At 29.8% G+C, this 12,328-nt stretch overlaps 1 protein-coding gene across 3 annotated transcripts in view; it reads left to right on the top strand.

Annotated features, from left to right (window-relative positions):
• The window catches only part of loco (regulator of G protein signaling family member locomotion defects), a 129,003-nt gene that overhangs the window by 103,662 nt on the left and 13,013 nt on the right, over positions 1-12,328 (top strand). For 2 of the 3 annotated variants that reach the window (XM_075366236.1, XM_075366235.1), the window contains exons 11-12: positions 5,511-5,676; positions 8,008-8,099. In XM_075366236.1, coding sequence (XP_075222351.1) covers positions 5,511-5,676; positions 8,008-8,099 — 258 coding nt within the window. Of the gene's footprint in view, positions 1-5,510; positions 5,677-8,007; positions 8,100-11,961; positions 12,203-12,328 lie in introns of those variants that run through there. The other variant, XM_075366238.1, reaches the window with a different exon arrangement.

Here is a 12,328-nt window from a genome sequence, read left to right as displayed (position 1 = left end):
TCGTTAAATTTTTAGTATTTCAATACAATTATTTTCTTTTAAAATGCCCAAGTTGGGAGGAAAAAGTACAGTAGTTCGTAGTCAGGCGAGGGAAATTGTATTCAATGTTTACAATTTCATTTTAAATAGCAATACCGGAACTGGAATAGTGAGGGAAACTAAAGTGCTGAATACGGTTGTTCAAGCGACAAAAGTATCAAAATGAACGTTCCAAAAAATTATAGCAGAAGGGAACTCAAATGAAACTGAGAAGCCATTCATGTTCATTTCGCCGAGAAAACATGTTTATTGCCCCAGTACTGTGTGCAATTTAGATTCATTTGACACGGATGCTTTGAGGCGTTTAATAAATAAAGTTTATGTATGACAAATTTTCTTGTTTCACAAAGAAGGCAGGTCGATTGTATGCACAGATGAAACCTACATTCACAGTAGTCATTAGAAAAAATTTTCCAATGTCAAAAATTATGGTCACACAGATCTACGGTTGCCACCTTATCACCACGAATTAAATTCCATTGAAATGATTTGAAGTCAGGTGAATGGACAAGTAGCTAAAAGAAATACAACTTTTAAAATGTCGAACATTCTTAAGTTAGCTGAAGAAGAATTTCATAAAGTGTCTGAAGCTGAGTGTAGCAGTGTCTGTTAGCATGTTGTTAATGTTGAGAAAAAATACATTGAAGATGAACATTTATATGATTTACACATCGACAATTTTGTGATAAATGTGAATTCAGAATCGGACAGGTCTTTAGAATCTACCATTGACAGCAACTTTGGAATTTGCGAGCTACACCAATAAAGTGAGTAGAAAAAATGATTATTTAAAGTACTTGAAAATAAAAATACTAATTGGGATACTAAACTAGTTTTAGTTAAATAGCATCATATGTATTTTTGGTTATAAATATTGTCTATATTAAACTGATAACGTTTTCAGTCGACCTAGTACTGTGCCAAATGTTTGCTGAATGCTTGTAGTTTTTTGTGCCATCATACGTGTTGGTAGTTCCAATGTCTTTCCCTTAAACCAATTTTGAGAATCATCTTTTATCAGTAATTAATTTTTTATAACTTTAATTTTATTTACAAATGTTAGGATAGTAAAAGACACAAAAAAGAATTATGTCTCCTCACCCTCAAAAAAATGTTATTGTCATAGAAGAATGTAATTTTGCTAGAATTAAGGTATCATTAAATATTGCCTAGAGAGTAAAACTGCTTTCAAATTATTATAAATCTTATTATTATTATTATTATAATTATAAATTCATAGATATTTCATTTTCAAACATGTTTACCCAAATTCTGTGGTTTGCATTTTAGTGGCTATGAGACATAAAAATAAAATAAATGTAGAGAAAATCTAGAATAAATAAATAAAGATTTTTGTAGATGATGAAGGCAGGAAACTCCTTAGGTTTAAAATTAGCTGAAGGAGCAAAGAGAATTTGTTAATCCAGAGATTTGATGACATAGAAAAATATGATTACTGGAAAGCTATCATTTAGCATATTTAAAAATAATAGAAAATTTCAGGGAAATGAAGCCAAAATGTATTAGTACAAGAAGTCGTGGAAGGCCATGAGAGATAACAAAACGTTATGAGGTGCCCATAATATTTATACTGTACTAAACAGTGGAGGGAAATAATCTGATTAGGTTTTGCTTAAGGAAAAAGGGAAAAATTGATTGTGACGACGATGATGATAGAGGAAGTTATTCTAGAGCAAGTTTGATAGAATAAACAAACACTGTTCAAATATTCATGGATTACAAAATAACTGCTCTTTTTCCTATTTGATTTAATACTGAACTTATAAATACACCCCTTTACTGTAGTTATTTGAACAATTACAATTCCTCCATGCCACACGTGATTTCTTCACTGTTCCCACCTTCATATTAATCATTGTCTTCAATTTCAGTAGAAATCATATTATTGCTGCTGTTATCATAGCTTAATTTTATTATGAATAATTTGATAGCCTCCTCCAGTGGACCTTGCATATCCTGGTAATTTTTTTCTATTTTCAAGCAGTGTTTGATTTTTTCTCCCAGTGTTCTAACTAAACCCACTGATACAAATTTGTTTTTGCAAACTCTGTCACCATCTTCTTGGATAAATGTAGTATTTTGGGCAGCGACCCAATTTTTGACATCTGCCCAAATCAATTCTATCAGGTTCAGCTTGGGACGGTACAGGAAAGTTGTAAAATATTGTGACCAGTGTTTTTGATGATTTTTGTCTATTGAAATTTCAAATGACTTATATTTCTTAACTATTTCATAAAGTTCTACTTAAGATCGGTTTCATGGAAAGGAATAACATGCAACTTCAGCCAATCTTGCACATCGATTTTAAAAAAAATTCAAATAAGGGGCTTCATTCACTTTAATGCTGTGATAAGGAGCATTACCATGGCTGTCACTTTAATTATAATAAAATGTCACTTTAATTTGTTTAAAACGTGTAATTCGCAGTATTATTGAAGGTTCACTAATGAAATTATTCATTATTTCATTAATTGTAAATTATAATTATATTTGTTTTTTTTTTGTACAGTTATGGGCCATGAATTGTGTACAATTACCAATTGTAATGGTATAAAAAAACTCAGATCAATATTAGCAATTCTATGTTTCTTGTACAATGACATTACACTGCTTCCACTCTCCACAAGCCATATGAAGTGGCACTATCTATATGTAATATTTATTATACATGAAAAGTAGCCACATGATAAAATAAAAATGTTACCATACCAAAGAAAACGATAGCAAATGAACGTGAAAATTACCGCGTTAACAGTCAGTGCTTCATGCTTGCTTAAAAGATGTTCACTAGAATAATTTACTAGTAAACAGAGTGTGATGAAAGATACACTGAATGAAAACCAGTGGAACTAGTTTTATAATTTAACTGAATGCAAAGAAAAAGAAAAAAGTGTGGCATTTAAAGAATGAATGTTGAGATTTGAGTCTCAAAATACATGTTGATGCTAAGAAAAATTCTTTCATAAAATTATGTCTAGCATTGTTTTTAATAACAGAATTTTAGTAAAATATATATATATATATACACACACACACACACACACAGTCAAATTCCTATAACTCAAAAATTTCTGAAACTTGAAATTTATTCTAATTCCCAGCCGTATTGTATTACGTTATATGGAGATATAATTCCTTTACTCAAACAAAAATTCTATAAGTCAAAGTAAAAAATTTGTTTACTTATAAAAAATAAAAACCCAATTTTAATATTAGGCCTATAATACTGATGTTATTTGCAGTTCAGAAATATGAAACAAGCATGATTCACTTCCATTACTATGCGATAACAAAATAGCAAGAATCAACATACAGTAAAGAGGGAAGCGAAATCTTATACATCAGGCGTCAGTATTCACTGGAACTCTTGTGTCGTAAGAAGTGTCGGTCAATGTGCCTTTATAATCATCTCAGCTCATATGCATAATTTTCATTTGTCTGTTTGGGTTTGTTTGTTACTTTAAACAAAGGTGTTCTTATACTATTTTAGATATGTTTAAAATCAGTCATGATCAAAATTTATTTATCAGGAGACCAAATTTACGTGAAATAGCTGAGTACTTTGTGAGACAGTTCAATCTTACAGATTTCAAAGCGAGTGTGGGTTGGCTTAATAAGTTTAGATAGGCATGGAATAATTTTTTTTAAATGTATGGTGAAAGTGCCAGTGTAAATGAAGAAGTTTGTAATACGTGGATAAACAGTATGCTAAAAGAAATTATAAGCACATACAACAAATCGGACATTTTTATTGCACAAAACTGGATTGTTTTACAAATGTTTAGCTGACAAAAGTTTAACTTTTAAAGGTGATAAATGCCATGGTGGGAAACAAGGTAAAAACCACGTCACAGTTCATTTAGGTGTGAACATGTCGGAGACAGAAAAGTTGAAACCTCACCTAATTGGTAAATAAAAACATCCACGTTGCTTTGCTAACGTTAAATCTTTGCCTATTCAGTATGAAGCAAATGGAAATGTGTAGGTTACTAGTGAAATCTTTGAAAAATCGTTATTCAAATCAGATCATTATCATCAATCAAAAAATAGAAAGATTGTTCTGTTTATTGACAACTGCCCGGCACATCCAAAATTGTTTTCTCAGGAATTGTTATCGATATAATAAGTTTTCTTTCCATGAAATGTTACCTCTAAACTCCAACCAATGGATCAGGGCATTATACAAAAGTTTAAGCAAATATACAGGAAAAGGATTATAATGAAAACGTTGCCAGAAATTAATCTTCTTCATTGTCTGTGGGAAGTTAAAAAATCTTGGAATGATGTAACTGAGCTAACAATATTACCTGTTTTAAAAAAGCTGGATTTAAAAACCCGAAACAACTTGTGTTATTTTGTTGGAATGTGAACAAACTAGCAGTGAAAAACCTTTGTTCTAGCAACTGTAATGATGATGATGATGATAATAAATGGCAGTCAGTTACCGATATTTAGTAAGTACACAGCAACGTAAATTTTTGGGCTAAATGTTTATATAGATGAAGATTTGGTAGTAGCCTACTCTACTGATGAAGATATTTTAATCTACATGATTAATGCAAAAGCAAATGAGAATGACACCATAGACACTGATTTGGATAATAACAATGATGAACTACCCTGCATACTGCCCCCAACTTTAATGGGAGTTACGGATAATGTTGATTCTGTTTGACGATACATTGAATCAAAAAATGATGTACCCGAATCGATTTCTTCCATGGTGGCAGGTATAGAAAAATGGTTGACTACACTGGTCAGAATAAACGTCAAGACAACTAACATTTTTTTTAATTAAATTCAGTTTTTTTTTTACAAAAGTGCCAATTATTCTTCACTTTTTATTTTATTTTTCATAATTTTAATATTGTTTTATTTTATCTGAAAAAAAAAACACAATCCTTGAGTTTAAACTGTGTTTTATATACAACAATGATATGTTTTACTATTCATATTAAGTTTAATCGTTTTGTATTTTTCATTCATTAACGATTTTTGTGCAATAAATTGATTATCAGTGAGAAAAAATATGATTAATGTACAGGTTTTCATGTGTATTTATTAGCCTACATTTTGTTTAGTGTCTTCCGCAGTAATGAATACTGATCAGGTAAGTTAAGTTTAACTTACTAACTACATACTACTGATTAGTACGTACATGTACTGAATACTGTTTTACAATGCTGAATCATGTAATAATATTGTTGTGATATAATATGACTGTATTTGGAAAAAATGCAATATTTTCATAAGTAGTGCTATACATTTTATGTGAGTGAATTTACAGTGGGTAATAATTTCATAACATGTATGTTTATTTAACTCAATTTTATCTACCTTGAATATTCAAGTTACAGGAATTCCACTGTGTATCTGTGTGTATATATATGTATAATAATGTATTTAATTAGGTAATGAATATTTTATACATTGTACTTTTTTTATTCTAGGAATGTAGGCATAAGAACAAAAAATCAAATAAACAGTTGGGTGGTGGAGAAGATAGTGGAGGAGGTAATAGTAATGGTGGAGGGGAAAGGAAATCAAGTAAATTACCACCTTTAATTGCCAAATGGAAACCAGGAACAAAATTAGAAGGACGTTCTGAAAGTGATGGTATGGGTTTTTGGTTTTACATAAACTCATAGTTAAAAATTTGTAGCAAAATTTAAAAAATGGTTTTTATAAATTACAGATACAAAACGAAAGTTTTAAATAGCAGTATTTATTTTGGGCAAGTCTTGAATGTTATGACACATGGGGAGAGCGGTCTTGCAGCAAAAATTAATATCTGTTGTTTGCTGAATAAAGACAACCAGAAAAAATGTTGAAATATTAAAAACATATTTACATTAAGTTTTTCATAACTAAGTTAATTTTTTGATAAAATGATAAAAGTAAAAAATAATAACTAAATATTTCAACACTAATTTCCCTCCTTTCCTCAGAATGTGACTAACTATGGTGCTTCCAAGTTTTTTCTTTTTATAATTAGAATTTAATGTAATATGAATATTTAATGTAAATTATATTAATTTTAAGCTTATGCTGTTTACCAGTAAAAAGACTACAGTGTATTGCATATGTTGAGGTGGCACATGTTTTGTAGCATATACTGACTTTGTAAAACTAGTTGTGTGTGGCAGTTATTGATATATTTTTACTGTGTACAGTTTTGTATTTATTTACTTTACTATATAGAAATACATCTTTACAAGCAAGCCACATAATTATGAGTAAATCTTTGAAGACAGACTGGCAAAATTTGTAAATCAACCGTATAATGAATTATTTTGTTAATACTGAAAGTAATAACATTAATATGCAGTAAATTAAAAATATTTCCGTAATAATATTTTTTCTACCGGGAAAATAGTTGCAGTTCTGTGCTCAGAGATTTAAATATTGGATTGTTTGTATTGGTTGTGTTTATAAGTATTCTATTTTTAAGAGCTTTTTTGCTAATGAAAACCTAAATGCATTAATATTTGATGGTACATCAATATTCCAAATATTTTTTTTTGGAAATTGTAAAGAGGATAAAAGGACAGTAAAGAGGGTCATTTCAGTAACTGAAAGAACATGATTGTTGTTAGGCAGGGTAAGATTGCTGGTGAATGGGAGGTGGAGAGTTTACTTCAAGGTTCATAATGATATGACCAGAAGCTAGTTTGTCTTAGGAAGCAATTACTTTTTAATAACAACTGAAAATCTTCAACCATGACTATAAAAATTGTATACAGTATAAATTTTCTGATAGATGATGTAAAGTAGCATTCTTAGATTGCATGCTTGTTTTTGCAGAAACAAAACAATTATACAACTTTATTCATTTATGAACAAACAGTATTTGAATTATACTATAATTCAAACTACGAGGGTTATTTTTTTTTTTCAAGGTCCGATCGGTCACGAAATTAAAACCACAGTGAAAATACAAAATTTTTTATTTGTACAAGTTCTTACATAGTTACGCTATTTTTCTACATGGTTGCCACTCCGATTTAGACATTTGCGTGGTACCAACTTTCCAATACCCTCGTCATAAAATATTAAATACCCACCTGTGTTATCAGCCCTTTTTCTATGCTGGTCTGCAGTTCGATGTCTGTGCCAAAATGTTGTCCTCCTAGCCAGCGTTTCATGTGAGCAAAGAGGTGAAAATCAGATGGAGCCAAGTCCGGGCTGTATGGTGGGTGATCAAACACTTCCCAACGAAAACGCTGTAGAAGCTTCTTTGTTACAGCTGCAGTATGTGGCCGAGCATTGTCATGGAGAAAGACAATGCCTGATGACAACATTCCTCTCCGCTTATTCTGAATTGCCCTTCGTAGACGTTGAAGGGTAATGCAGTATGAGGCTGCAGTGATGGTCATGCCACGTCCCATGAATTCCACCAAGAGAACTCCATTCCGGTCCTAGAACACAGTAGCCATACACTTTCTGTTGGAGAAGGTTCGCTTGAACTTCTTTGGTTTACTGGGAGAATGAGAATGCATCCATTGTTTCTTCAGTTTCGAAATGGAACCATGTCTCTCCCCTGTAACAAATTTGTTCAAAAAATCTTCTCCTTCATTGGGGTAGCGCTGGAGAAACGTTAGGGAGACGTCCATTCTCATTGTTTTGTGATGGTCGGACAGCATCTTGGGAACCCATCTCGCACACATTTTGCAGTAACTGAAGTCTCTCACTCGCAATGGTGTAGAGAGCTGACCTTGAAATTTCTGGAAACGAATCATTCAATATAGAATAGGAGTTACAGTCTTTGTCTCTGTATTAAAATAAACACAATAGATGGATGTTTGTTGAGTAGTACTATAGAGCTAGCCAAGAATCTCCGTAGATATTTTGAACATGGAATTGTTTATTAGAAGATTATACAATATTTTCTTACATATTTTTTGAATTTGCATTTTAATTTTATTTTATGAATTTTTTTTGTTGTAGTATTATATGAGGATCTGAAAAGAGCGCAACGAAGTAGACTTGAAGACCAAAGAGGCACTGAAATTAATTTTGAATTGCCTGATTTTTTAAAGGTATAAATCATAAATATTTTCTTCTTTGTTATGATCTGTTAATTATTTCTTATAATATAACTTTCTATTGGATGTAAAATTATAAAGTCTATGCTGTAGATGTTCTGCTTCTTGGAAAACTTAATTCTCCAGTTGACTGATTTGTAGGTGGAGCAGTTAAGTGGCTAATACTTATGAATGGGAAACGGGCCTGTGCACTATATTAGAATCATTGGAATCTAGAATACAACAATCATTTGTTGTTTGAAATGATAAACTGTTTTACAGTATTAATTTTTTTTTTAAAGAAAAAAATTAATGGTCTTTAAGTTCTTTATTTTAATGTTACAATATGTTATTATTATTTTTTTTTACTTATATTGATTAAAAAATTAAAAAAATAAAACAACTTCCCATAAAAACATAATTAAAAAGTAGTTTTGTTAGTCTGAATATTCCTGTATATAAATACCCTTTGCCTTTTACTTTCTAAAATAATAGTTAATTTAATGCAAAATATGTGTGTGTGTGTATGCATGTGCGTGCTTCCTAGGATTAATTTATTTTTTGCATTCAGGTATAACTATTCATTTTATACAGGCTAATTTGTTTATTCTCATGCATATGTATTCTTGTGTACTTTTGTAGTGTTTGCTGTACAAATCATGTAGCAATTTTTTATTGAAAAAAAATTCTGATGTAATAAATTAATCAATCCATCAGAAAGTTTTCATTGGTAGGTTTCAGGACTGTAATTTACAAAATTATAATAACAGTAAATGACAGTATGTTCAAAATTTTCATCATAATCAATTCTTTATGTTGGGCAAAAGATTTATTGTTTTTTATGAAAACTATATAAACAATAATAAAATGGAAATATTCTCTTGCTGCTTGTTTTTATAATATTAAAAACAAGCTTTCACAGTGTGTACCGCTTCATCAGATGTAAAAATTTAAAGAGAAGATTATTGTCTCTTTTTGGTTAGGTTGTCAGCTGGTAATGGAGGGAAATTTTTATTGATAATAATAATAATAATAATAATAATAATAATAATACACACTGTTATATCTATTCGATGAATTTTAAATTATATGAATTCTGTTATTTACTGAATCCATCATATTCAAATTTAATTTATTTATTTATAATATTTTAATATTATCGTTTTTTATTATATGTATTTTTTTGAGAGATTGTGTTTTTAAGTTATTGTTATTTATTTCTAACACTAATATGTCTTGTAAAATTTGAAAATGTATGTTTGTTGTCTTTTATGTAATATGCTTAATTTGATATCTGTTTGTTATATTTAAATGCTTGTAAGTGTAACTTAAGTTTTTTTTTAATTGTGTCATGCCTGTATAGAATTTATAACAATCCTTATTACCATAATTAATTTTATATACACCTGGTTTATCATTAATAGTTTTTTAATTCATTATTATTAATTTATTAATTTTTTTATTATTAGTTTTAGGAGCTATATATATATATATATATAATTGATGAGATATTTTTTGAAGAAGTTGAATGAATTATTATTGTATATTATATAGGTTGACAATTTTTATTATCAATTATAGAAAATTTCTTTTCATTGCTATGTTTCTATATTAATTTATATGTTAAATTATTAGTTTATATCACACCCATTTTCATTTTATTATTATTGAAAATAATTGTTATATACTGGAATCTGCTTAATTACAAATTCATTGATGAAAACTATTTAATAAATTTACTTTTTTTTCCATAATTTACTGATGGGTAAACTATTAAAAATCTCCATGAAATTTTTTACCTCCATAAATCATGCACACAGTTTACTAATTCAAATGTATGGTTTACATTTCCACTTGCCAATTATTACTGTACACGTGCAATATGCTTTATTTTTTATTGCATGATACTTCTGTCTGAAAAATATTTGGAGTTCAATTGTGTATCACTGAATACAGGCTGGATTAGTTTGTTATATATTTGATTATTATTTATGTTGTTCCATGTTTATGGAAGTAAAAGCTACTCCAATTTAAGATGGATTGAAAGATGGTGATATTTCAAAATTAATTTTTTTTTGGGAGCGAGTGCAAATCTTCTATTTACTGAATGAAGTGAATGTGGTTATATGTTGGCACATTTAACTGATTTACTATGTGTAAAATAACTAAATCAGTATTAACTAAAGAAAAATTAATATTACATTTTACGGAAATTTTAATTTCATGAAATACTGGTAAATGGTATGTCTAACTGAAAATATCCAATCTATAAAGTGTGATTTACTATTTTTAAATAGAGTACTCAATTGGATTATATAGGTAACACTGGTCAACAAAGTTTAATTTTTTGTTTGTTAAATGAGAGTGAGTGGCTGTTTCTTATAGTACTTTTTATTCTGATTTCATACATGTTAATCGATTTTTTTCTGTCGACCTCAGTTTTTTGTAATTGAAATTTATTTTGAAACAAAAAACGTATGATGAGCGTAATATGACAATACGTTACACGCATTTTGTACCCGCCTAAAATCTATTTCTTTTGGATTTTCTGCTGTATGTAGATCCCTCATTAGGTTCCAACAGTAGTCAGCTAACATTTTTGGGTACCATTTTCACTGGTATTGTGTTTCCATTGTAGATATCTTGTGGTGAAAGCGTTCTCCATGTTCATTACTGATACTGCCGAGGTTGCTAGGGAAATAATCCAAATGTGATTGTAGTTTTGAAGGAGTTCACTCACAAGTTCTCTGTAGTTATTGGCCTTATGGTTTCTAAGGAAGTTGTTTACCACATTTTGAAATGATTTCCATGCAGCAACCTCCAAGTCATTAAAACATTCTTCAAATGCCAGATCACTCATTAGTTTTCTTATTTTTGGTCCAGCAAATATACCTTCCTTTATTTTAGCATCACTTATATTAGGGAATTTATTATTTTAGAAACTGAAACCCTGCATCATTACAACCCATTGCTTTAATTAAATTTTTGAATAAACCTAGCTTAATGTATAGTTGCAGAAGATAAACTTTTTCTGGTTTTACTAATACCTGACTGACAACATTCTTCTCCTGTACAATCAGTACCTCTCTCTTTGACCACTGCTCTTTTGTGTAATGGTTTTACCTATCCCTGCTATTCCACTTGTACAAAAAGCAACAGAACTTAGTGTATCCAAGTTGCAGTCCAAGTAAAAGTGCTATTACTTTCTGATCTCACAAATATGCCATAAATATTTCTCATACTAAATCATTCTCAATACAAGTTTGATAAGACTCCTTCATATGAACAGCATATGCTAATGGTATTTATGGGTATTTATTTCCAGTGTGAAGTAGAATAGCTTCCAAAAAACGAAGTTTTTACTAGTCAATAAAAATTTGTCATTCATCAGGATTGTACATATGTTCTAAAGCTTTTACTAAAGAACCCATATCATTACAGTACACTAAGTTTTTCTGCTGAGAAAAGAAATGTACAAATTCTGACTGTCATGGAAAGCAATTATTTTAGTATTTGGTTGTAAAAGATGCCATCCTTTCAGTTGATGCCAATATTTCTGCCTGATTCTTTGATAAATTTAGATCAGGAAACAGATCATTTAATTCTGACTGATTTTTTAAAATGGGGTATAGTATATCTATTTTCTAAAAATTTTGGATCTCTTTCTTCATTGTCTGATAAATCAACACAAGATTTGACATTTTTATTTTCATCTAAGTTCCATATTTCTAGTGATACTAGAATTGGAAGCTCTTGGTGTCTGGCACTGACCTCATGGTAGAGGGAATATCAGGGTATTTAACAGTTAGTCTAGTTTTAGCTGTTATTCCAGATATCTTTATTACACAAAAATAACAGTCTGTGGTGTGACCCTTAGGTACTGTCCAAACCATTGGAATTGCAAATGGCATGTGACAAGAACCATTTAGCCAACCAGTGAACAATATTACACAAGAAGCACAGCAAATATAAGAAGACCAAGATTTGTCCTATCACCTAATTTACATCCAAAATACAGTTCTTATGACTTTTATATCAATGGAGTTATATTTCTTTTTTGAGGCTTCAACGTTACCTCACCACAGATGCAGCAGAAATTGTTTGGATGATTAATACAACTGCAAGCCATTGTTAATACATTACAATAACTAATGTTGTTTAAAAAGAAACACTTAATCACTTTACTGATCAACATATACCTGCAAATATGAAAACCAGCTACAAAACTGAATGTTACACACACA

The sequence above is a fragment of the Lycorma delicatula genome, chromosome 5, assembly GCF_047948215.1.
Source record: "Lycorma delicatula isolate Av1 chromosome 5, ASM4794821v1, whole genome shotgun sequence".
NCBI lineage: Eukaryota > Metazoa > Arthropoda > Insecta > Hemiptera > Fulgoridae > Lycorma > Lycorma delicatula.
Note: the sequence above shows the minus strand (reverse complement) of the source record. Positions and strands in the feature narration are given on the sequence as shown.